This window comes from Colletotrichum chrysophilum (assembly GCF_026319265.1).
Source record: "Colletotrichum chrysophilum strain AFK26 chromosome Unknown scaffold_5, whole genome shotgun sequence".
Lineage (NCBI taxonomy): Eukaryota > Fungi > Ascomycota > Sordariomycetes > Glomerellales > Glomerellaceae > Colletotrichum > Colletotrichum chrysophilum.
Window position 1 is genome coordinate 241,894 of NW_026517292.1, and position 23,781 is coordinate 265,674.

Below are 23,781 nucleotides of genomic sequence, written 5' to 3' on the forward strand. Positions count from 1 at the left end.
GCGGCTGATCACCTATGCCCTCTCGAGGCCACCCTCCAACTCAGGTCTCGAGGTATGACACAGGCTCGGATTCACTACCTCAGTCCTGGTGCAGGTCTCTGCAGCGCCACCGGCGAATTATTTGGGCATGACGGCACGGGCGAATCAACAACACGTTAAATGCTGTCAAACAAGATGGTCAGACTGAGCCTATTTAGCCCCATGCCTGGCCTGTGTCACCGGCTACTGTCAGACCAGCAACTCGATCAATTGCAATTAGAAATAGCTGCGTCTTTTCTGGTAACGGCTTTCTTTGAACGAATTCCGCACCGCTGTGTGGGGCACGACAACGGAAGCGGACCTATGTCCTGCATAGCATGCTTCTACCATTTCCATAGCGCTAGCAGAGCCCCGCCGAAGTCGGCTCGGTGGTTCCTCCCAACTAGGGCCGTGCGGATGTAACCCCTTGCGGAGCGGTCTTGGACTGCGGTTTCTCAGACCGCCCTATATCGGAGCGGCCAGAAACTGTCCAGACCGTTGACGCAGGGACATGGCAGAAAAAAAAAGTGTCCACTCGAGTCAGCCCAAGGCCGCGCAAGGAAGGGGAAGAGATCCCACTTTGCGGAAATATGGCATTTGAAACCTCCACTAGAGCACACACAACCAATGCCAATAACTCCGATGTCAGCGGTGGTTCCGACTTTTCCCGATGAGACACATCAGAGCGTCCGTCGCGGGGCGCGAGGGAGCGTTTGGTCCTCGTTTCCCCGTCCGCTGCGGATGGGTCGAGAATGCGAGAGAAACGCAGCATTCGTGGGCCGTGGCGGGAGGCGGGAGCCAGGCGGCAGCGGTACCGGACCTTGTTTTTGTTACCTCACAAAAACTAGAAATATTGGAACCCAAGGAGACGTAGGCGCCGTGGGTAACCACGGAAACTTCACTCTCAGTGAAACCTGGCATCCAGGCCAGGGCAGAGCAGACAGGCTCGACGCCTCGGTCAGAAATTGAGGCGAGAGCAATTTGGCGGTGGGCGACGGCCGATGCACCCTTTTGACCGACTGTTTGTCTGCTGGCAGCTGCTGCTGTTGTAGGAGGGGCGGGGACACGACTTTCCCCAGGCTTGTGCCACACACACCTCGTCGTGCGCGTTGAGACATCGTGAAGACCGCGTGTGACGAGACGGGATGTCGTTGAATAAATACGTAGTTAACCACATTTTCTGCCGCCCACAGTGAAGCATCGTGAACTCTTGCGACAGGGATCAAGCGCGCTAGGCGCGGCGCGTCTGCGAGTGTGGGGTAAGTCCCCTAACCCCCGTCGCTGCTGCCAGTACGTACTCTGTCAAATGTTTACACTCGCAACCACTCTGGCGTGCCTGCAGCTAGGTATAGCTACGCAATAGGGGAGACAGCTCGCTTTCAACAGCACCTGATCATGTGTGATACCCGCACACAACGACGTTGACGAACCTAGGCGAACCCAACCTACATACACTCGACCGCCCTCCCGCCGGTCAGAAAAGTATCCATCATGTTCGGCCTCCTACCCGACCTGACACCACGAGATGTAAGCCCCCCCCCCTACCAAGCTTTCAAAGGGTACCCCGCCATCGTGACGTCTTCTAACGCGAGGACAACCAAAACAGTCGCATTCCATCTGGTACACCTCGTCCCGCAACCCTCTGGCCCAGGCCGCCCTCCTCGAAGCCCACGAACAGTCGGGCGAGCAGACCCAACAACAACAGCAGCAGCAGCAGCAGCAGCAAGCACAACAACATGGCTCGTCATCCCGCCGCGCGGGCCAGCTCCTCATCGAGCGCTCCGCCCTCGCGCGCCTACGCGCCGACGAGCAGTATATGGACCGGCGCAGGCTGAACGTGCGCAACTTTGGCAGCGGCTGGCTCAAGCCCCCCGGCATCCCCAAGACGCTGCACCAGATGCGCGAGGAGGAGAAGGAGCAGAAAGAGCACGCCGAGGCCATGCGTCGCGAGGCGCTCGTGCAGGAGCTCGCCGAGGCCGGCGGTGCGGGGCAGGATGTGCTTGAGGATGGCGGGGACGACCTCGGTCCGGACCTGGACGCCGAGGTTCCCGACGGCGACGACGAGCCGCGCGACTTGGATGACGAGATCCCCGACGCGGACGGCAGTTTCGGCTTCGACGGCGGAGAGGACTCTGACGAGGATGGTCTTAGCGGAATGACGAGCAGCGTCGAGGAAGCTTCTGAGGAGGAGGATGACGACGATACCACGCAAGGCCCCGGCGAGAGCGGCGGCGGGGACGAAGACGAGGAGGAAAGACGGGAGGACCTCGTCGAGGCGCGCATGCGCATGGCGGATGATGCGTACCGGCAAGCCATGGCCCGTGGTGACGCGGATGGCGAGGACATCTACGGCGGCGAGGAGGAGCTCGAGGCCGAGGGCGGGGGCCGCATGCTCGACGAGGAAGACCTCCTGGCGGCCGGCGACGAGGACGACATGGGCATGGGCATGGGCATGGGCATGGACATGGACGCGGACCTGGACGACGACATCCCCGAGGCGGGCGAGCTCAGCGGTGTGTACGAGCAGACCGATTCCGAGGTGAACCTGAGCAGCAGCAGCGACGACGGACGCGGCGGGGCCAGCAGCGACGAGGAGGAGGACGACGGGGACATCAGCTTCGCGCCGAGGGTTGCCGCGCCGTTGAGGGCGCCGCTGAGCCCAACGAGGGAGCGCGGGCCCAGGAGCAGCATGGATCTGAGCGGGCTGCTGTCTGCGGACAGCAGCATGATGGACAGCAGCATGTTGCATAGCAGTCCCAACGTCAGGGCCCAGAGGCGTTAGATGCGTTCCTACATTGCAGGCTGGGGAAGACGGACGAATAGGACAGATTCATGAACGATAGATACCCTTTGAAACACAACGAAGCTATTCACATCACGGATGGCGACGAACGACGAGGCGAACGGAGCAAGAAGTGGATGTTCATTTATAGAAATCCTCCCCCTTTCTTCACAATCCTATCACGGGGATGGAGGAGACACAGTAATGTATCAGTTACAAAGTCCGACAAACAAAACGAACCTGCTCTATCGAGGGGCGGCAGAAAAAGTGGTAGCATTAGTCGGTATACCCCGTTATTACAAAAAGTGTGTATTATACTGGCCAAAGGCAACAAACTCCTTCATTTCGTTTCCCGTCCTTTCAAACGTAGACACATGCAAGACACACAAAAGGCCTGCCGTTTTGGGGGGGTTCTTCTCTTCGTCGCGTCTCTCATCGGCAGTGATTCAAATGCATCGCTCTTGCTCGCAATTTCCAATCTTTGCGTGCCTGTGATGAATATAAACAGGTTGAGATATACGAGAGCCTGTGAATGAAGTACTCCTAGTAACGCCGAGCGATGCGAGATCAATCAGTCGCGGCCGACCCTGGGCAATGCAAGATCAAGCACAACCTCGCGAGAAAAGACGCCATTTCCTGTGCCCTTGTGGACCAGGGTTGTAATCCGAACGTCTCTCTCGCAAAACTCCTCCCGCTTGCCGTAACTTCGTCTCTGAGCATGCCATTTTTCAAGGTCAACTCATTGGCCTTTGTCAAGCCCTCACACCGTGACCCATAAGGGGGGTGTGGTATTCCCAACTCTTTCAAGTTTTAGAATAGCCACACGTACATGAAGAGGAAGCAGACAGCAGCGAAGAAGCCGAGCCAGACCTTCCAGCCCACGCCGGTGCGCTGAGCCATGACCAGCATGCGGTTCATGGTGCCGCGAAGGCGCAGCCGGGTCGAGTCGAAGGTGTCGTTCATCTTCTCGGCGAGGGCGGAGGATTCGCGGATCTCGTCACCAATGGCTACCGTCATCTAAAGGGTCTCGTCAGCGGCTGGTCTCGCATCTGCCGGTTCACCGTCTTGCGGCTTGTAATTCACGACGCGCCGGCCGGAGGCTGTCGCCAGGATGTCACGTACACTCTTCAGCATCTTGACCTTGCCCATGATGCCCTCCACCTGCTCATCGTTCTGGCTCTCGAGCTCGTTGAGGACTGCATCGCTGTATTGACCCCTAATGAACATCCATCAGCAAATCGGTCCTGCTTCCGGAGCGTCCGCCGTCATGCAATCGGCGTTGGAGGGAGCGTACCTCGAGTTGGGCGTCGCCGGGCGGAACCCCCGGGCGCCGTTGTCGACGCCGAGGTGGCTCCCCGTGGGCGCGGGGGAGGCACTACCGCCGGCGTAGCCATAGCCATACCCGCCAAGACGCGATGGCGAGGCGCTGACTGGCCTCCTTGCGTTGTCGCCGGTGTAGCCCTCGAACAAGGCGCTGCGGGAGTCGCGCTGGTGGAGCGAGGACGCGCCGAATCTGTCATTCACGCATGAACATTAGCAGAAGCTCGATCAACGTTCTTTCGTGTTGTAGGTGATCCATGGCGGTCTTCGCAGTCGCATCGTGACATGCTCGTCTGGCGATCTGAAGGACGTTGGTGGGGGGAGGCGCCATTGTCTCATCCGCAACGCTTCGGCTGACGGACTCGAACCATGACGGCCGCCAGAACGATTCCGAAGCAGAAGAGATGACCTCGAGATGTATGCGCAAGCTCGTGATGCCAGGGTACGAAGCAAGGGGCGCAGATGTATCAACCGTTAGGTACTAACCTTGAAGCCATGGTGTCCAAACCGTCGCCTTGTCGCGGCGTGTCCAGAGGACCCCCTAAGCTACTGGAAACCTATGTGTCGCGCGCGCAACACGGAAATCCGGGCGCCGTCGTTCGGATCGCGGGTTGTCTCTAGGCGGAATGCCAAAAGGGGTGTCTTGTGTCAAACAAGGGGAAAAATTCAAGAAGTCCTTGCCCGCGTCTTCCAGCCGTCGAAGAAAAAAAGGCTGGTCGTTGCTATGTCGAAGGGCCCGGTCGGCCTGGGTCGTCGCTTCGGTGCGTGCCGGGGTATGTCTATGACGGCTGGGCGATCTTTAATTTTATTTGGCAAGACTTCCGTAGCGGCAGTCCTGTCCACTGACGTCTTTGGCTTTTCTCTTGGTCCGTCAACACCCCTGTTGAGAAAGGCAAGCTAATGTGTGGGAAAGGGGAAATATGACGAGAGATGGCCCGGGTCGTGGAATCGAGATCGACGAGGGAGATGAGTGGCTCAAGTATGTTCAGTTGTAAGAAACCGTCGTGGGAACGGAGAAATAAGCAGGCGTGTAAGGTGGTCAATTTGGATGCGACCTATTTGTCCTGCTGCGAGAGGTCCTGTTCTCGGAGGCAAAACGTAAGTGCTTTCCAGGCTCTTGTACGTGTCGTCCCGTTGTCCAATCGAAAGCAGTGACAATAACCTAAAAGATGGCGGAAGGGCCAGAACGTGCAAGCGGCGGGCGGGTTCCTTGAACCGCCGTCTGTGGTAAAGTCCCCTAAATTGCACGCCGTCTGACACCGGCCAGCTTCCCCCCGCTGCCTACATTCAGCAGCACTCGTCCAAGATGTTGAAGTGGTTCTAGCGCAAGTGGCCGCACCGCGTTTCGTCGGGTCCCGACGACCCTAGAGCTTAGAAATACGTCTTAATGGTCCGTCCCGTCAGCTGTGCCAAACTCGACCTGCAAAGGATGAATCGGTTCGTCCTGTCTGCTTTGCGGTGCCTTGCAGAATTATTCGCAGAAAGGAAAGCTACGTGACTACGTACTTGCCATTTGCCAAGGCAGTGCTGGTCCCTCGATCGGATCTAGGCCGCTTCATGCATGAATCAGCGATCGAGCTGGCAGCTTTCATGTGGATAAATCCCCGTTGGACAGCTAATGAAAAACTGCTGCGAGGGACGGCTACTGGGACCTGCATCAACGCATAACGCCGGTTACCTCCTTCACACCAGCATTGACTACTAGCATCACTGTTGATCTGATCACGTCTACTTCGCACATGGCCGTACAGTGTTTGCATGTATTCGTTTCCATAGCACTCATGGTCGGGGTATTGACGCCCGCGGGCAGAGCAGCGTAGGTAGGATAAGAGACATTCCATCCCACCTGAGGTCCCCTGGGCGGGCGAGACAGCAGACCAACTCGTCTCTAAACGCCGTCCAAACGGGCAATATCCATCCACCGTTGCCTGCTGCATGTGTCCAATCACCGGACACGCCGTCATCAAAAGCGAGAAAACCCTTAAGCCCACGTAAAACTTTTGTATAACCCCCCATTCCGTTTTCTGATGTGCTGTTCGTTTCCATAACCGTAACCGTGCCACCTTGTGTGTTGGTGGCTGCAAGCAAGACGAGTCGAGGCGTGGCGAGGAATCGCTTAGTCCTCCTCCATCTTGGAGTCGTCGGCAGGCGCCTGGAAGTCATCGTCCTCCTCGTCGTCCTCGTCGTCGGCAGGGTTCTCCTCGGCGGCCTTGGCGAAGTCGATGACACGGCCGCGGGTGCGGCGACCACCCTCAACGATGTTGTTCAGGTCGATCTCGTCCATACCATCGTCCTCGTCAACTGTAAACCCAATCGTTAGTCGTGGTCGTGGGAAGAGTCTTGCGCTGTAGGCGACGCGGTAATCAGCTCTTACCAGGCTCAGCGGTCTGTTTTTTTTTAAAACGTTAGCTTGCGCGCATACACTGAGGGGGAGGATTGGGAAGTAAGTACCTCGTTAGCCTCCTCCTCTTCGCTAGAGTCATCATCCTCGTCCATGGCCTCGCTCTGCTCGACGGGCTCCTCGCTGGCGACGGCCTTGCCCTTGCCCTTGTTCTCGAGCTCGGTGGTAGGGTCGGTGACGGAGTTCTCGGCGGCCATTGTGTTTGTTTGAAAGTGTTAGAGAGGGAAGATTGTCAAGTAAAGCTTAGGCGACGAAAAGGCGATTGCCGTTGACCTAACGTAAGTGTTGCGGTTGTGGAAAGAATCGGGTGGGATAGCGTGGGTGTAGATGGAAAGTGGAGGTGAAGCTGCGCCGGTCAAGGTAAGGTAGGCGGCGGATTTTATCAATTCGATCGTACCTTCCCCAGCAGGTCCCAGCTTTTAGCAGTGGTTTGCATGTCTCTTAGCAGCGGCGCTAGTCCCGGCCAGGATTAGCGCCACAAAAGCCATACCACACGTGCCGTGTCAGTCCCTGTCAGAGCTGTCTGGAAGACGGAAGGCGATAGAAGGCTTGCGATAGGCTGTCAACTGAAGGCTCCAGGCTGAGCGATCGATATGAGATGCGGCATCAGACAGGATTAAAGCTCTGTTTCCTGTCCAATCATTGGCAATTGGACTTGTAGACGTCCCCATATTTAGTGCACGCAAGTCTCTATAGCCTGGGCTCTGAGTCCAAGGTTCCCGATAAGAGTACACCGCTAGACTTAGGAAGAAGGATACCTTCTGCACCCGCCGATGCGTCAAGTCAGCCAGTTTACAGTGACAGAAGGGGGGAGGTTAAGGATTCGAATCGGGTGAGAACACCGCCGGGACACCTAAGCACAGCTTCGCGTGAACAGACCTCGCGGTCTAATGCAGTAATAAAACATCAATTAATGGGTATTCATCAATGCTGCCATCCTCTATATCGTCGTCTATTTTCCATCGCCGCCGCCCGTGACCGTCATGAGGACAACGATCGCAATCAGCCACCAGTACCTGTGCCGACGTTAGCCTTAAGCTCAAGAACACCCGATTGTGAGGAATGGTATACTTTTGGAAGAGGGTCTTCTCCTCTTGGACGACCTTCCTTCCCTCAGGACTCAGTACAACAGGCTTATTCAGCTCCGGTGTCTTGCCCTGTCCCGTAACCCGAACAACAGCCTGCGGCCCGAAGTCCCTCGTCGCGCCCGCATCGATCCTGACGCCCTTCAAGCCCGCTCCAACCACGTTGCCCTCAGCGTCCACGCTCAGGAGGATGTTGGGCTGGTAACCCTTGGCAAAGTTCTCCGTCGAGGCCACCGACACGGAGGACGTCCATTGCTTCGTCGCGGTATCGTAGACGCCTACGCGCACGAGCTTCGCGCCGTCCTCGGGCAGCTCGGGAAACTCGAAAGACGAGACGGTCGCCTCGGCGGGTTGCTTTGCGTCGTATTCGACCTCGGCGAGGAAGGAGGGCGACTTGCTCGCGGCGAGAGAGACTGGCTCGACGTAGATCTTGGCGAGGCGCGCCTCAGCTGCGGCGGCGAGGGTCACCGCGAAGAGCGCCGACAGGAACGATGTCGCGCGCATGATTTTTCGGTTTCTCTGCACCCGTTCAGTCGTCGGATTCGGTGGCCTGGGTGATGGCGCTGATTGAAGGAGACGGGGGTTGTTGGAGGAGAGGTTCCGGGGGACCCAGCTTCGGATGCGGGATTAGTCCGGCAGATTTACGCTACCTAACGCAGCACAGAAATGCACCTAGATGAACGACCGATGGCCGCATCGAATTTGTGGCCAAGACACGGGGAATATTTTAAGAAATACCACGGGAAAGCAGTCCCATGCACAATCTGAAGAATTCGACACGCCCCAAGCATTCTCATATGAAATCAGAAAAGTGTGGTATTTCATTACCGCTATCACTCATTGAGCGTTAAAATGATACCGCCTGTCCAAACGCCACTTTGCTATGCCTCTAAGGGCAGCTGCCCACCCCTTTTTAAAGGAACAACCAAAGAAAACCACGCCTCATGTTGTAGATCAGAACCCCCGACATCCCGTAAGCAGCTTACGATGCCGCACCTGCTGCGTCGGGCGGCGGCGACTTCGCGGGGCTCTCATCATCGGGCGAGTCCCCACTGTCGTCACCGCCGCCATCTGAAATTTCGGTTGACCCATCCTCGTCGTCAACCTCGTCAGAGTCTTCATCCTCGACGACCGCATCCTCATCCTGCAGAGCATACCCGGGGCAGCGTTCAACCAGGCCCCGATAGTATGCGACGAGTACTTCGGGGTTTGGGACGATCTTCCAGTCTACCCTGTAAAGAAACTCTAGTTCCAGCAGCTTGAGTTCGGCGACCCTAACGCCTCCCACTCGCGCATATGTAGTGTTGTTCCAGAACAAGTCCGATAAGCCCTTGGCCGCGACTGTGGCCGCCGTAATCAGGAAGCGATGTACAGTGAGCGTGTTGATGGTGAATTCTGGATATAAGGCACATAGTCGATCAATGTAGTAGACCATGGACAGCAGCAGCGGCGGTGTCAGTGTCGCGTGTTTCGCTAGTCTGTTCAGGTAGTCAAGTACAGAAATGCTCGGTGTCGTCCTGCGCACCATATCAGTAAGCATACATAGATATCAAAAGGATAGGAAGCGCCTTTTTTTGCTTACCTCGAGTGGAACCGAGTCAGGCTGCCAGAGCGAAGAGCCAGGGCGTCATTGGTCTCGATGAGTTCAGATAGCATGTGTGATATCAATACAACCATATCCTCGACACCGCACAGCTCATACCGCAGCGGCAGTACCTTGGCCGGCCCAGCTGTTGGCTTGGGGCGCTTAGCCGCGCTCGAAGATTCGCCGGCGCCGGATGCGCTCGCTTGCGCGATGGCGGGGTCTTGGGAGTTCCGTCGCTTGCCAGGTGAGGCAATGGTGACTGATGACTGCCGTACGGCAGGAGGCACGACAGTCTGCGTTTGCGTTGTCGGCTGAGGTTGGGGTCGCGGCAGAGACGCGGAAGGGTCTATCGGTTGAGGACGCGGCGCTGGTGGGGGTTCGGCGGGCGTGGCGGGCACTGAGGTGCGCGGGGCATCGGCGACATCTTCTGTCGGGTGTGCCTGGGGCTGGTGATTCGGAGACTCCATGGGAGAGTATTGAGTGCCGGCATCGACAGCTACATATTGTCGTGGGCGTGGTTGGGAGGGTGAGGTCATTGAGGTGGACGGGGAGGATCTGGATGCAGAGTGCCGCCGCGGCAAAGGGGCCGAAAGCCGGGCAGGAGACGAGTGCGGGGAGGAGCGCGTAGGGGCATAATGAAAGCTGCTGGGCGACGCATTGGCGGAGCTGGCCACGATGGGAGATGTTGTCAACATGGTCTCGGGCGCATCGTGGGTCGAAGAAGCGGGCGGGCGAGGGTCGACAGCCGTAGTCGCCAGTCGATGGATACTGAGGAGGCAGGCCGAGGGGGTGTGTTCGCCAGTGGTAGGAAGGTAAGGTAGGTAAGGTTAGGTTGATAGTTTAACGGGCTGGGTTGGATAGGTTTGGCTGGGGTCGGCTCAGATTTGCGGATTGTCAAAGCCAAGATCAGATTACCACACGTCGAAAAATCGGGACGAGGGGCGCATCGTTTGCCCACATGGAACTGGGATGGTTTAGTAAGTAGTCGACGCTTGGTATTCGCCGCCGCGGTAGGTAGTTTGGTGGTTCATTGGGTTCCAGATCCAGGTTCCGCGGATGCACTGGATTGAATCGCGTGAATGGTTCAGACCATCAGAGGCAGCTAAGATCCCTTAGGTGTCGACGGCATTCGGCACCAGCAGTAACAGGCAAGGTACCAGTGGAACAGTGAGGCAAGGCCCCAAATGTCGGGAAACTGGACTGGTCGCCGTCAGTCAGTGGGATTGGCATGCCATGTGTGGAGGAGGAGGACGCGCGAATCTGATTTTCTGCGGTCTCGGCACCGGAGCCAAGACTTACATTGACGCCTCTGGTGCCAACCAGTCGTCTGTGGTGGGTTTGGTGGGGGGATTTGACACCTGGACACGCAAAAACGTGCCAGTGGTGCTACTGGTATTCGCTGCCTTGGGCACCTTAGGTAGTACCTACTTATCTGCGCCATGCAGCATGGAAGAGGGGGGAAGGGGGAGGGGACAATTGAGGTAAAAGACACCTCTGAGGATTTTTTCTCTAATTTTTGAGGGCCGCTGATTGTACCATTTTTGCACTGAAGCCATAATGGTGGGCCGCCCTTCTGGTTCTGGACACCGAGAGACGCCGCTAAAGTCGCTTTTAGGCCAGCGGTGCAACCCTTCTACAGCCTCCCGGCCAGGTGCTGACAAGGTTCTGGCTGCTTGCGATGCCTGGTCTGGAGCCGGAAGCGCCGTTTGGGAGGCTCAATCTTCTTTGCCCTTTTCTTCTCACCTTCCTCGAACAACAGAAGAAGTTGTCTAATGTTCTCTACCTGGGGCACAACAAGATGCCAGTCAAGGTACCTTACTAATACAATAACACTGTGCATTCTATTATACGTCCATCTGCATTGACATAAGGTTCCATGGAGGAGAATCTCTCTGGATTAAACTTCTTCCTCTTCGTATCTGCCCTGTGGTAAGGGAGACCCGACTGAACGTATGGGAACCCTCACCGACACAACGTGCCGTCAGCTGCCGCTGCGATTTTTTCGCGCTTTCTCCTTATCATGTACACCCCTGCTGCTGATCTCCGATGCCCCAGCTTTGCTTGCCGCTGTCACGGAGTCCCTGGTCCCAAAATCACTGTAAAGTCGTCAGATGTCAGTTATCTTGCGTCAGATATCCCGGTGCTTTTGGCTGAGTGCCGCGATGCGCCGCCTCGGGTGACACGATGGGACCCGAGAACAACTTTACCTACTCTCAATCTGCTTGACCTTAGTTAAGCGGCGGCCAACGCGTCTGCCCGCTCAAGTGAACGGCTTGTACGCAGTAGCATATTGCACACGCGCTATTCAGTGACACAGAGGCTCGATATTTCTCTTTTCTCACGATGACGGAACCCTGACAACGTCCAGACCAGGTTGTCTCAATGAGACTAGCCACACAACATCCGATGCTGTGGAATGCCCCGCTCCAGCGCTGCTTCTCATAGTCTCACACACCTAGAGGAATTGGCAACTCCGCTGTGTGGAAGTTAATTACTCGTTCCGTTCCGCGTGGGTTGAACAGTGCCTCGTAAAGGGCCACGCTTACCAGCGCGGCTCACAAACTATATTGGCCATCGACTTCTGCTCTCTGCACCAGGAAGACGCATCGCGGTAACCGTTGTATTGTGCGACTTAGCTTCCGCTGAGGGCTTGATAACAAATCGCTCCTCACACTTTTCTCATCTGAACTGCGTGTCTGCTACTAGAACTTAAATAACCTCTCTACGCTATATGTGCTCATTAAATGAGATCATATTTCGAGGCTGATTAACTATTGAGAGAAGAGAGAACCAAAACCAGGCAAAAAGGAGCAAAAGCTTTCAAGATGACAGCTGTTAAACACACAAAAAGAAACGTGTTCTCCTCATGTGGGACTCGAACCCACAACCTTCCGATTTCACCGACCTAGAATCAGCCGTAAAAGTCGGACGCGCTAAACCGATTGCGCCAATGAGGACGACAGGACACAACTCCATCACGTGATGGCCCTCGAAACTTTTTGCTCATTTATATTGGCCTACTCACTCTGGGCAGTTGGGGCAGTGCCAGTAAACTTTAATTCGTCTTCTTCCGGAAACATTCTCTGTGTGAATCATAACAGTGGATAGACACTTCAAGAGTGAGACAGATTGGGGACTGCATACAACATCTAATAAAAGTCGTGGTTCAATGGAGCTTGCGAGAGGGTGCATATTGTCAAGATGAAATCCCCATAAGCTTCCAACCTCCTGCAAGTTCGTTCTGAGAATCATGCTCCATTAGCGCCGATCCGGTATGAGTCGAAAGGTGGTGGCAGGAATCGTTGCATTGACGATTGACCGGTGTTGACCAACGCTGCCACGCTGCCCCAAGCTTCAGCTAGCATGTGAGGATTCTGAAAACGGTTGGTTGCGATGTACAGTGAGTGCACGTGCCTTGGCCATCCCCGGTGCCGCCAACTGGCACTGGTACTCAGTCAGTCTCCCAGCCTACCGATACCTATCGACCTTGACGTGATTAATCGTGGTCCATCTTGCGGGCGACTTCCCGGCTCATCTGCATCTTGAGTAACCACTGCCAACGACTCTCTCACGACATCCCCTCCCCTCCGTTCGAGGACATCATCGATTATTGCATTTCTAGGCGCTCTGAGAAAACGCTTGGCAACGCTGTGCGAAGCTCAAACCGCTTCTGCTTGACACTCGACCATTTGCATGGACCTTGGCCTCTGACGCAAGCTCCGTCGCCGCCGCACCACTTCGTCCTTGCAAGCACACGACGTGCTGGTTGAAGTTGACAGCAGAGAGCCGAGGTCCTTTCCCCACATCATCACCAAGTTCTTCCATCATGGCCCGGTCCTCGAGTCCTCCGATTCTTTCCCAGATCCTCAGCGCGAGGAGCTATATCGAACAGACAAGTGCGCTGCGGGCCCTCAAGAATGACATTGTTGGCCATGCGCAAAAGAAGGAGCAGTGGGCTCGGCGCGGCGTGTTGGAACCCATCGTCAAGATACTCAATGCTGCCCGGTCACCAGCCAAGGTGAATGGCAAGGACGGTGCCCCCCATGCCAGCCCGCGATCGATAAGTGAGGAGGAGACCGTAAGGTTCCAGGCTCTCCAGCTTCTGGCAAGCTTCGCCAATGGTGCGTTTTCGTCCTGACACGATCTTCTTCTAATCGCATGCTAACTTGAATGTTTTCAGGAGGAACTGCGTTTGTCGAGCCAATCCTGGCTGCCGGTGCCCTACCTGCTTTGCTAGCGAACGTCTGCCCGATTTCGAATGCTCCCTTGCTCGTTACCACGGCCCTCCGCGCGCTGCTCAACATCGTCGAGTCTTCTGCACTTGCAACGCCCGACTCGCCAGTGGATACACAGGCCTTGGCCGAGGCCGTCTTTGCGCCCGAACACATCGAGTCTTTGAATGCGATATTGTCAGGCGCGTCTAACACCGCGGCACAACAGACCCAGATCGCGTTGGTAGCGAACATAATCAGTAAACTTTGTCGAGAGGAGAGGCATCAGCTTGCCCTGGCGAATTCTGATGTTCTCGACTCACTCGCAACAAGACTGGCGAGTATCGCTGTTGGCCAAGGGCATGTTATTCCATACGCTGAAGTATTCGGGCGAGTGGATCACACGTCTGATTTCTTCCCCGAACCGGAACCTTCGACTTCTAATTTGGTACCTATCTTGGAGGCTTTAGCTACCATCATTTCGGACTCACGCTTCAGGGCTTGTATGCTTTTGTGCTCTCCGGCCATTATGGCTATTTTCCCGTCTCTGAAATTCACACCGTCCAAGGAGATTCGAGCTCCTTGGAACTCGCTCGAAATCGGCGGCCTCGGGTATGCGCGCCAGCAAAGTCTTAGTGCTATGGATTATCTCCTTCCTGCTATTCCAATACTCCAGGGGCGACTCTCTGGCTCTCAGCAGTCACGTTTTCCCTCTCTGGGAGTTTCCGATGCCCGAGAGCGCGCCCGCTCTGCGGCGAGCAAGTACAGTTCAACTGCGTCAGTTTGGGAGGCTTCACGGTTTGAGCTGTTTGGCAACGAAGGTGAACCCGAGGAGGATCAGGAGACTCCACTCATCCCATGGCTCATTCTCTTGGTCAGGACACGTCAGAACGTGGAACGATTGATGGCCGCCAACCTTCTGACAACGCTCTTCAGATCCGGTTTTGGCAGCAAGCATCTAAGAGAAACCAGTCTCGGCCTCCTCGTGGTCCCTGTGCTTATGGACATGCTAGATCAACTTCAGGCATCGCCACCAGTGGTTATGTCTCCTTTGGTTGACGCGGACACGGCTATGAAATGGACGATCCTGGAGCGGACACCGGCGATACTGGCTCGCATGATCACGGATAGCGAACACCTCCAGAAAGCGGCCTATGATTGCGGCGCTGTCAAGTCCTTCAGCAAGCTTCTGAAAGATGCGTATGAGCCGATTCCACCGTCAGCGTACGCTAAGTTATGGTCACCCCAGGCGGACACGGGCATGGACTTGGAAAGTACCTATCCGACGTGTGCCCTAGGGCCAGAAGGACAACCTCCGCTCCTGGCGCACAAAGTAAGAATGCGTGAAAGCGCACTCAAGGCGATTGGAGCACTTGCGGCGGGCAAGGACGAGTATCGCAAAGCCTTTGTTGAACAGGACGTCGTAGCCCATATTGTTCAGTCGCTTTCGCCGACACCTGGAAAGCCCTCAAATCCAAAGGATCGTTCGAAGAATAGCGAGCCAGATGGACTTGTACCCGACGCCTCTGCATCAGATCATAACTCTGGATACGGAAGCAATCCCCTGTCTGTGCTGATTGCTGGCTGTCATGCAGTCAGAATGCTGTCGCGTTCCGTGAGTATTTTGAGGACTTCCCTGGTCGATTACGCAGTCGCCGTCCCCCTATACCGTTTCCTCAGGCACCCGAACGTGGACGTCCAAATTGCTGCAACCGCTGCGATTTGCAATTTGGTCACCGAAGTGAGTCCAATGAGAGAAGTAAGTTGCAAGCCGAAACATTTAAGAAGGTCGGTGTTAATGGTCGTTCTAGGTCCTGGCCGACAAGGGCGTAATGAAAATATTGTGTGAGCACGCACACTCGCTCAACGCTGCGTTACGACTCAACGCTCTATGGGCATTGAAGCACTTCGTCCATGCCGTTGATCCCGAGACCAAAAAGCAATGTCTAGAGGAGCTTGAATCCGGTTGGCTCGTGCAGCTCATTTGCGATGATACCGAGGACGATGCACTGTTCCTCGCGAGGTCAAAGATGGACAAGCAGAATGCTATAGACGTCGGCGACGACATGGACGGCGATGTGGAGATGGATCAGCCGGATTCATTATCTCGGTCTTGGTTGAGCTCCAGCATCCCACCACAAGACGTGGATGGGAAGCGTCCCGCTAAGTTCCGGCAAACAGAAGCCAGGCTAGCAGCCTTGCGCGAGGCTGAACTCAACCCACTCAGAAAAGCACGGAATGACGATCTCGCCATCCAGGAGCAGGGACTTGATTTCATCAGAAACCTGATCGGGGCGGCTGGTTCTGGCTCTAGCACAGAGTCGGCGAACGAGACCACGGAGATGATTGACTACCTGTTCAGCGAGCTTGGGCAGGACAGGTTCTTCGACATACTGGCCAGAAAACTTCAGGCTAAGGTCCTCCATCCCACGTCGAGACGCGCGGTAGGATCTGCCGCGGGACGCGAGGCCCGAGTGCTCTACCCTCAGGCAAAGATCATCGAAGCAGTTGTATTCATTCTGGTTCATATGGCTGCGAGTATCCCAAAGCATCGGCAGCTGGTGATCGCCCAGACAGATCTGCTCAAACTCCTTGCGAACCATTTTAACAGCAAGGACAAGGAAGTACGGGTGGCTCTCTGCCATCTGATCAGCAACCTGACATGGCAGGATGATGAGAGCGATGCGCGCGCATGCGCGCAGAGAGCTTACGAGCTGAAGAAATTAGGTTTCCTTACCAAACTTGAGGGCTTAGAGGACGACTGTGAACTAGACGTGAGGGAAAGGGCTAAGAGCGCTGTTTGGCAAATGAAGCAGGTCAGCAGTTATTAGAAGTAGGAAAGGGTGTTGGATCGGCCGATTCATATGAATGTACGATAGACTGTACATGGAGATTTTTGCTGCAGGGATACTGTATACGGTACAACAGTACATGATGAATGAAGCACAGGCATACTTCGGATTCTGCAAACATTCCTCGGTCCATGGTGTAGGATAACTGGTGCCTTTCGTCAGTCACTCTCAGCACTGAGATGAGACCATCTTCGACCACTAAGGAACGTGAACTTGTTGCTGACGTTGTTGTCAGACGTGCCACAGGACATAAGCCTTATATCCTGACGTTCGCTTGAGTTTGAGGTGGTTGCTACCAAGAGATTTCCTTCCCACGTACTGGTACTGCATAGTATGTTCACGAAGACAGGGTAGGGTAATGAAATTTAGTATCCATGCCCCAGCCCTGCTGCGTATCTCGGAGTTTCTTCGTCATTTTGACGAGCTATCCAAATCTACATCAGAAAGTCTCAGAAAACAATTCTCCGAGAGACGTTGGGTGCGGGTGGATTGAGTTCTTACTCATCTTACTGCATACGGCGAGGTTACGTCTTGCGGAGGATCTCGGCTGCTGTCTCACTTGGTAGCGGAGTTTCGGACGTCAACGCCCGTAGGTGAAGGAGTTCTCTGACCAACAACTCCGAGACCATAGAATTGCAAGATATACTTCGTGGTCCCTTCGGTGACTGCCGAGAGACGTTCATTGAGCATATCAGCCGATGTGTATGCTAATAATCGCTGTTAGCTACCCAAGCTGCCACTGGTGACAAGATGCTATTCGACGATCGGTGTGCCGGAAGCCCCGGATAAGTTCATCTCCATATGATCTGAGGATCACGAGAGGATCTAGAGAAGAAAGCTCTGGAAAAGCCCGCCGACAACCAAGAAGTTTCGGTAGTGGGATTCGAGCCGTTGGGTGGGGGATCCACCAGAGGTTCAGTGGGCGCCGCTGCATGTGCAAGGGTCCAAACCGGGCCAACGATCGACGGCAGGGTCGTCGTTCGGGGTGCGCAGGGGTCTTGGTGGCATGACGTGAGGGTGTGGACCTCCCATCACAGACAGGGATGGTTGCATGTGAACGAGGAGCGACTCATCGAGAAACCGCCTGCTGAATCTGTGGTGCCTCGCTCGCTGCGTCCCAACTACCGGCCGCCATGGCGCTTGGTGGTGTAGCTTCCCGTGTGCTACCCGGTTACAAGAAATGAATAAGCGCGCGAGATAGAGATGGTTTGGCTTGAAGGTGCGCCGCGATACCTTCATCTGACAGACTCTCTTGGGTTCGTTGATACCCCGCTATCATCTTGAAACTTTTATGTGTTGACTCGAGGGCTCTGAGCTCGAGGTCGCATGTTACAAGGCAATTAAACAATCAGTGTCCAGGCCAGAGGGGAATGAGAGACTATTGGTGGGTGGCAGTGGTGGGACGAGTTTCGTGAGGTGACATGGTGGAAGGCAACGTCGACCCCCCATCATAGAATTCAACTTTGAAGCCTCGTCTCAGATGGAGGCAGACGCCGCTGGTTCACCGACCGAGGGCAATGAATCGTATGAGTATAGAAAATGCACCCTTTAGTCATCGGACAAAGAGGACGTGGGCTAGTTCCGATAGTCCCGAACGTCCGCCGGCTGAGGCCGGCCGGGGATCCCGGAGCGGGTCATCCTTTGGATACCGAGCACCACGTGCGATTGGCATGCAGGGTGGCATCAAAACGATGTCATAGCTTCCTCTTGGAAAATCTTTCTCATTTGTCCTCTAGGATTATCAATCTTTCCTGTAGCGGCACCTCCCACCAATGCCGAACCACGCGGGAAATGCGCAGTAATTGGGTCTCGGGAAGCGCCATTCTGCAGTTTTTCCCATCGCAAGGTTTCCCTCACTTTCCGTTGTCACGAACATCAGGTCACTCCCGAGTAGCGACAAGGGTCGTCTCTCTTGTCTTGGGTGGCAAATGGCGAACGGTGCGTCTGTGCATTCACCTCCATAGGTCGGCATTTGGTTTCGTCCCCCACACTTCGAAGCAATATGACTACTACGGTACACACTAGACCTCCTGTCGGCTTCAAAACTCAAGTTACCAAGCAAGTAGTCTGAAGTCTGATTGACAATCCAAGGACCCCTACATGTCATGAAGTTCCAAGGTGCGCTTGTACTCGACAGCCGGCGTGCCACACCTCTGCGACAACTACCGTTCAATACTAGCTTTCGATTATGACCACGCCTTTCATCTAAGAATTGAGACCTTTGCTGTGTACTGCGTAAGGTTGAGATGAAGTAACGATACAATTTGCCTAGCCTGACTGCCTGACTCCTGCCATCACCCTTCTCGGTGTCATGGTCAGGCACTCCCGCAGGTGAGTACCGGGATATCTCCGGTGCAAGCGGCTCTGGCGCTCACAAAACCCCTTGTCACTTCTGGTCCCATCATCGACTCATCGCACCTCCCCACGGCACCTTCACACCTGGACGCACTGGATTGGAACAACGATAAACAAGCTACGACTCTGGTCCAGGGTCGCTCCCCGGCAGCCCTGGGAGCGGGCCTCTCGTTGGAACCCACAATGGCCCACTTCGTCTTCTTCCCTCGTGCAGGACCGTTGCATCCAGACCCCGACCTTGGCTGACTTCAGTCAGAAGGTCTTCTGACTTTCTCAGATTTCTGACGGTAACGGAACCTTCTATGGTTCACCTAGCTTCCGCCCGTCTCATCCGTCTGGGAGGCCTTGACCTGTGCTGCTCGCCTAGATCATTGGATGGGGGATCTTGTAGTTCGGCCTCGAATCGTAGGTTTTTTTTTCGGGTGGAGGGAGATGTCGGCGGGTTCGGAGTTTGATGTGACGGTGAACTTGCAGGAGTGATGTGTGCTTCATGTTCTGGAACCTCATGGTGACTTCAGTGCCTGTAGGATGGGAGAAGTTTTGCACGACGAAAAGTATAAGACCATTCCGCCTCTCCCGCCTTTCGCACATTGTTCTGTCTCATCATAACATCATCAAGCACCGTGAGAACCAATCTCATTCGGATCTTACAGCAACATAAACCGTCCTTCTCTTATCCCGCTCAATCTAGACGCTGTCCGCAGAATTACCACCGCAACCAGCCATGGGTGTTCTCCTAAAGCGCGTAAACGAGGCTCTCGACATCAATCCGCCGCCTGCGGTCGAGCAGCGTCTCAGTCTAAACGGCTCAAACTGGCTCTGGGCCTGCGTGGCCATCTACTCCTTCGTCTTCGTAAGTCGGCCAACATGAATCTGCAAACCTCAACAACCCACTAACATGACCGCAGCTCGGCGTTTTCGCACTATCCTTCAAGCCTAGAAGCGGTGAGAAGATCTTTCACTATCTCCTCAACATCGCCCTGCTCGTCGGTGCAATCACCTACTTCTCGAATGCCTCCGACCTGGGATGGTCACTCGTCTCGGATCGCCAAATCTTCTTCAACAAGTACATCAACTGGGTCGTCTCTTTCCCCATCGTCAACATTCTCCTCGGCCTTGTATCCAACTCTTCCTGGGCCACCATTGCCTGGCACATCTTCCTCTCCTGGGTCTGGGTCATCAGCTACCTCGTTTCCGCCTATACGCCCTCCGTCTACAAGTGGGGTTTCTTCGTCTTCGGCACCATCGCCTATCTCGCCATGGCCGCCTCGACCTTCACCGAGGGCACCGTCGGCGCCAAGCGCGTCGGTACTACGGGCGACTACCTCATTCTCGCCGGCTACTTCAACCTCCTGTGGCTGCTCTACCCCATCGCCTTTGGTGTCTCTGAGGGCGGCAACAAGATTGGCGTCACCCCTCACTTCATCTTCTTCGGCATCTTGGACGTTTTCATGATCCCCTTTGGCTCCGTGCTCTTCCTCATGCTGTCCAGGAAGTGGGACTACAACGCCTTGAACCTCTACTTTACTCAGTACGGCCGCGTTCCTCAGGGAGGACACTTCCCTGAGAAGTCTGCCGCTGCTGCCCCGGCGGCACCTTCCGCTACGGCTGCTGTCTAAATGACATATGGATTCTCCGATGTGAGGGCTTGTCGGTGTCAAATGACGAGGATGAGCCCAGTCATATCAAGGAGTCACCGACGCATGTGGCATCAAGTCGCCATGGACGACACGAGTATTTCGACGCTCCGATGATACACGGTCGAAAACGTAAATTTCCATTAGAAGAAGGGAGCACACTCTTTTGAAACAGGAGTTGACTGTGCGGACAGGCGCATAGACTGGACGGAGTATCGTTTCGAAATACCCTCACTCGCTTGATCGTTCAAATATTCCCATTCCATTTTGAAGAGGTGGCAGAAGGGTGGGAGCGCTTGGAGGAAAGACCCATTAATGTGTAATAGATTGAAAAACAACCGCCTATTTTTCCTGTGCTAGAGCGACTACTTTTCTTATGACTATACTCTAATTATTTACTTTCGTTGTTGTTGTCGTCGCTTCTGTTATTGTCGTTATCGTTATAGTCGTCTTTATCCTCGTCCCCGTCCTCATCGTCGCTGTCGCTACTTTCGCTCTCTATAGGAGTAATCAAGTGTACAGGAAATATAGCCGCTCAGACATAGGAAAGTTAGGCGGTCTTATGGAAAATGGTAGTCCCTTACATTCAAAATGAATATCGTATTCACGTGGACTCTTTGTAGCGCTGGTTGTATTATGCAAGAATCTGGTTGGTTGTGCTCCTTGTGTCTATAATGCCGTCACCTTCCATATTGTTGTCTTTGTATGATGGTGGTCTTTTATGATTCAAAGCTTTCATTGTTTCTGACTGTTCAGTTCTCGTTGTTGCTGTATCGCAATCGCAATGCGACGAATCCACAGCAAAGAGTCTCAGGAAGCAGAACTTTTGGCCATATCAAGGTAAATAGAGAACCAAGCAGCTCCTGGGACTTCCCGGTTGCACTCTAGGGTTGTTAAGGTCCTCGGATGAAACTGTAAACCCTGAGTTTGATAGTAGTTCTTCTGCTTCATGTTTCGAATGAAACTGTTGTCAAATTGACAAGTGACAACCCTTTGCCTTGTTTCATCAAAGGTCGATGGTGATGTCCTTGCTGCCAAAGAACCTCAACTTTGAGAGTCGCGGCTTATGAAAAGATAGCCTTGAACAAAGGAGCAATATCGTAAGGACGACCAGGGCAGCGGAGCCTCATCTTTCTCTTTCTCCAAAGACCCCGGAGACAAATCCTCTTCCTTGGACCTTTCGGTATATAGGGGATCTCTCGCATCGTGGGATTCAGCGCATCAGTAGTCACCAACAGATCTCCAGAACAACTCACGTAGCCTCCTAGTCAACACACAGAGAGTCATCATGCACGGCTACTGCCCTATCCGAATCGCCCGCCCGAGATATCCCTCCCGGGAACTTGACCAGGATCAAATCAACACATGCCTCCACGACTTGCGAGACAACATCCACGCTAAACAGGTCGTACTCGACAGCATTCGTAGTGTGACGCGGTATAGCCAGGGCGATGCCCAGAAGCTGGCCGCCTTCATCACACAGCTCAAAAACAGCAGCGTCGACGAGGCCATCGTCCGGCGATTCGAACTAGAGCTGGAGAAGATGGAAACATTTGTCTATGTAAGTTACGGCCTGAGTCATCCGGGTCCAATTGCTGATGATTTGGAAAGCAACTGTTCTTTGAAGGAACCACGGCCCTGGTGCATCAAAATTCACTCACCGAGGGGCAGGCTTGTGAGTGTGCTAGGAAGGGTAAGTGCGTACGATATGCTCCCGTTTCTAGGTCTCATCTGCCATGATAGGGTTGAGACGGAACGAGGTATACCTTTTTGGAGACTTGTTGGCTAACTGCATTCAGTCGTTCGACTTCAGTCGCATAATGTTCAGCCTTTAGATGACAGCGAGCCTGACCAGACCTCAGCGCCCAACCCCGATGACGATTGAGAGCTTTAGATGAAAACTTTCAAAACGGAAACTTGTTCAATACCTGAAGGAGTCTCAAAGGAGTCATTGCAAACAAGTATTAAGTCATAATTACAGCGCTATTGGCCGCTCTGCAGTATCTTGTCTTATCAAACAAATTTCACATATGTGTGCCTGACCAATAATTGCTATCTATCCTATAAGAAATGAGACTACTATCCACGCGTGAGATCCTGTTCAACATCGATGGCCGGAAGATACAACTGAGCGTTCGTTTGGTTGAAATCAGCCTCGTTGGGGGCAGATACCATGGAGTCATGGCTCGATATTCAGGAACAAAACTACGCGAGTGGTGCGATGAGCCAAACATCTCACACTCATTCGAAATTACATGAATAAGATTCTCATGTCATAAACATGCTCCCAAATGAAGATAACATGTAAGATATCGACCCCAAAGCCACGAGGAATGAACTATGTCAGGTGGCTTCATCACCCTGACTGCCTCTGGTATCCTTAAGCCCTGAATTGCGTGAATTACAATGTCATGAGGCACCACACATGAGACTTGAGACTGACTTGTAATTTCATCTGAGTGCTTTTGAAAACTCGTCCTGCTGCTGATCTACGGTCCTTGGCGTCACACCTTGGGGTCGACACTCGGCTTCGGCAATGTCAACGCACATTATAAAATGGAGACTGTGTGTCCTCTGAACGTCACAAGATGCCCCAAGGGCGCCAAATAACAAGCCTTCCTGACACAGGAAGATATTGGGTAGAACCAGCCTACGGGGCCGAAAAGCAATAAAACCTCTACACTCCCGACTTCAATGAACGAGCGCATTGACGAAACGCACAGGGAAGAAGCAAATATATCACAGCGGAACTCCGCGAGAGAGCAAATCAAACCCTCCCCCTTTATCAGAGAAACAATCAATGATCGACAATGAGGATATACCAAGCCAACATCCAGAAACCCAAACGCCGGACACCTGTCCATATCCCGTTGCTGCCCGCCGCCAGAATCAACGGGAACGCCAAACTCCCCGAGGACCCGCCTCTCGAAGCAAGACATGCAGTAGCGAGAAGCAGCTAGAAGCAAACACCGAGGTGGCCCAAACATCACCAAGACATGCGTCACGTTCACGAAAAAGAAAAATCCAATACATGACCTGCTGCAGTCACAAATCGAGATGCTGCAATGCTCGTACTAAAGGCATTCTGTCTCTATTTTCTGACCGATCCGATGAGTCCGGGGACAGCTTCTCAAAACCGCAACCTGGTCGTTGGCGGCAAGCCTCATTCTCGTCCTCCTTCAATCCTTCAATCCTCACCACGTGGCCAATATGTCTCCGGGTCTAAGATTGTTTTCAGCCCCTAAATCCTTCTTCCTGTCTTCCGCGAGCTGCAGGGAGGAATGTTCGTATGTTATGCCTGGCCACATGACCGTCGCGCCACGCGCTGAGTTATACTGCAGTATCAAAAAATGAACAGACCATGGCGCATGCCGCATCGTACATGTATAGGATAGGCACAACTGGCTCACGTCTAGGAGCAGAAACCCCAAGAAAAGAAAATGAGAGTATACGTGTTTCTGTCTCGGCGAACTCTTTTTCGGTTTTCTGATTCTCGGCGGCAAGTCTAGTCGAGGACACATACTGGCGTACAGCG

At 54.2% G+C, this 23,781-nt stretch overlaps 8 protein-coding genes and 1 non-coding gene across 9 annotated transcripts; 4 read left to right on the plus strand and 5 right to left on the minus strand.

Moving 5' to 3' along the window:
• Positions 1 to 1,509: 1,509 nt before the first annotated feature.
• On the plus strand, positions 1,510 to 2,800 carry COL26b_001172 (uncharacterized protein; the record flags this gene model as incomplete). Its single annotated transcript, XM_053174129.1, has 2 exons — positions 1,510 to 1,545; positions 1,625 to 2,800. 2 exons carry the CDS (start codon positions 1,510 to 1,512, stop codon positions 2,798 to 2,800), a joined length of 1,212 nt encoding a protein of 403 aa, XP_053041839.1.
• Positions 2,801 to 3,610: 810 nt separating this feature from the next.
• COL26b_001173 (uncharacterized protein) lies at positions 3,611 to 4,617 on the minus strand (the record flags this gene model as incomplete). The annotated part of the gene is made up of 4 exons (XM_053174130.1): positions 3,611 to 3,817; positions 3,923 to 4,016; positions 4,095 to 4,313; positions 4,607 to 4,617. 4 exons carry the CDS (start codon positions 4,615 to 4,617, stop codon positions 3,611 to 3,613), a joined length of 531 nt encoding a protein of 176 aa, XP_053041840.1.
• A 1,619-nt stretch (positions 4,618 to 6,236) lies between these two features.
• Positions 6,237 to 6,718, minus strand: COL26b_001174 (uncharacterized protein; the record flags this gene model as incomplete). Its single annotated transcript, XM_053174131.1, has 3 exons — positions 6,237 to 6,421; positions 6,495 to 6,507; positions 6,572 to 6,718. The coding sequence occupies 3 exons, from the start codon at positions 6,716 to 6,718 to the stop codon at positions 6,237 to 6,239; spliced, it is 345 nt and encodes a 114-aa protein (XP_053041841.1).
• Positions 6,719 to 7,473: 755 nt separating this feature from the next.
• COL26b_001175 (uncharacterized protein) lies at positions 7,474 to 8,110 on the minus strand (the record flags this gene model as incomplete). The annotated part of the gene is made up of 2 exons (XM_053174132.1): positions 7,474 to 7,537; positions 7,593 to 8,110. 2 exons carry the CDS (start codon positions 8,108 to 8,110, stop codon positions 7,474 to 7,476), a joined length of 582 nt encoding a protein of 193 aa, XP_053041842.1.
• Positions 8,111 to 8,588: 478 nt separating this feature from the next.
• Positions 8,589 to 9,727, minus strand: COL26b_001176 (uncharacterized protein; the record flags this gene model as incomplete). Its single annotated transcript, XM_053174133.1, has 2 exons — positions 8,589 to 9,123; positions 9,189 to 9,727. 2 exons carry the CDS (start codon positions 9,725 to 9,727, stop codon positions 8,589 to 8,591), a joined length of 1,074 nt encoding a protein of 357 aa, XP_053041843.1.
• A 2,324-nt stretch (positions 9,728 to 12,051) lies between these two features.
• Positions 12,052 to 12,148, minus strand: COL26b_001177. The gene has a single exon. It is a non-coding gene; the product is annotated as a tRNA-Lys (tRNA).
• An 869-nt stretch (positions 12,149 to 13,017) lies between these two features.
• On the plus strand, positions 13,018 to 16,233 carry COL26b_001178 (uncharacterized protein; the record flags this gene model as incomplete). Its single annotated transcript, XM_053174134.1, has 3 exons — positions 13,018 to 13,312; positions 13,372 to 15,143; positions 15,214 to 16,233. The coding sequence occupies 3 exons, from the start codon at positions 13,018 to 13,020 to the stop codon at positions 16,231 to 16,233; spliced, it is 3,087 nt and encodes a 1,028-aa protein (XP_053041844.1).
• Positions 16,234 to 19,333: 3,100 nt separating this feature from the next.
• On the plus strand, positions 19,334 to 20,228 carry COL26b_001179 (uncharacterized protein; the record flags this gene model as incomplete). The annotated part of the gene is made up of 2 exons (XM_053174135.1): positions 19,334 to 19,462; positions 19,518 to 20,228. 2 exons carry the CDS (start codon positions 19,334 to 19,336, stop codon positions 20,226 to 20,228), a joined length of 840 nt encoding a protein of 279 aa, XP_053041845.1.
• A 1,306-nt stretch (positions 20,229 to 21,534) lies between these two features.
• COL26b_001180 (uncharacterized protein) lies at positions 21,535 to 22,131 on the plus strand (the record flags this gene model as incomplete). The annotated part of the gene is made up of 2 exons (XM_053174136.1): positions 21,535 to 21,807; positions 22,075 to 22,131. The coding sequence occupies 2 exons, from the start codon at positions 21,535 to 21,537 to the stop codon at positions 22,129 to 22,131; spliced, it is 330 nt and encodes a 109-aa protein (XP_053041846.1).
• Between the last annotated feature and the right edge of the window lie 1,650 nt (positions 22,132 to 23,781).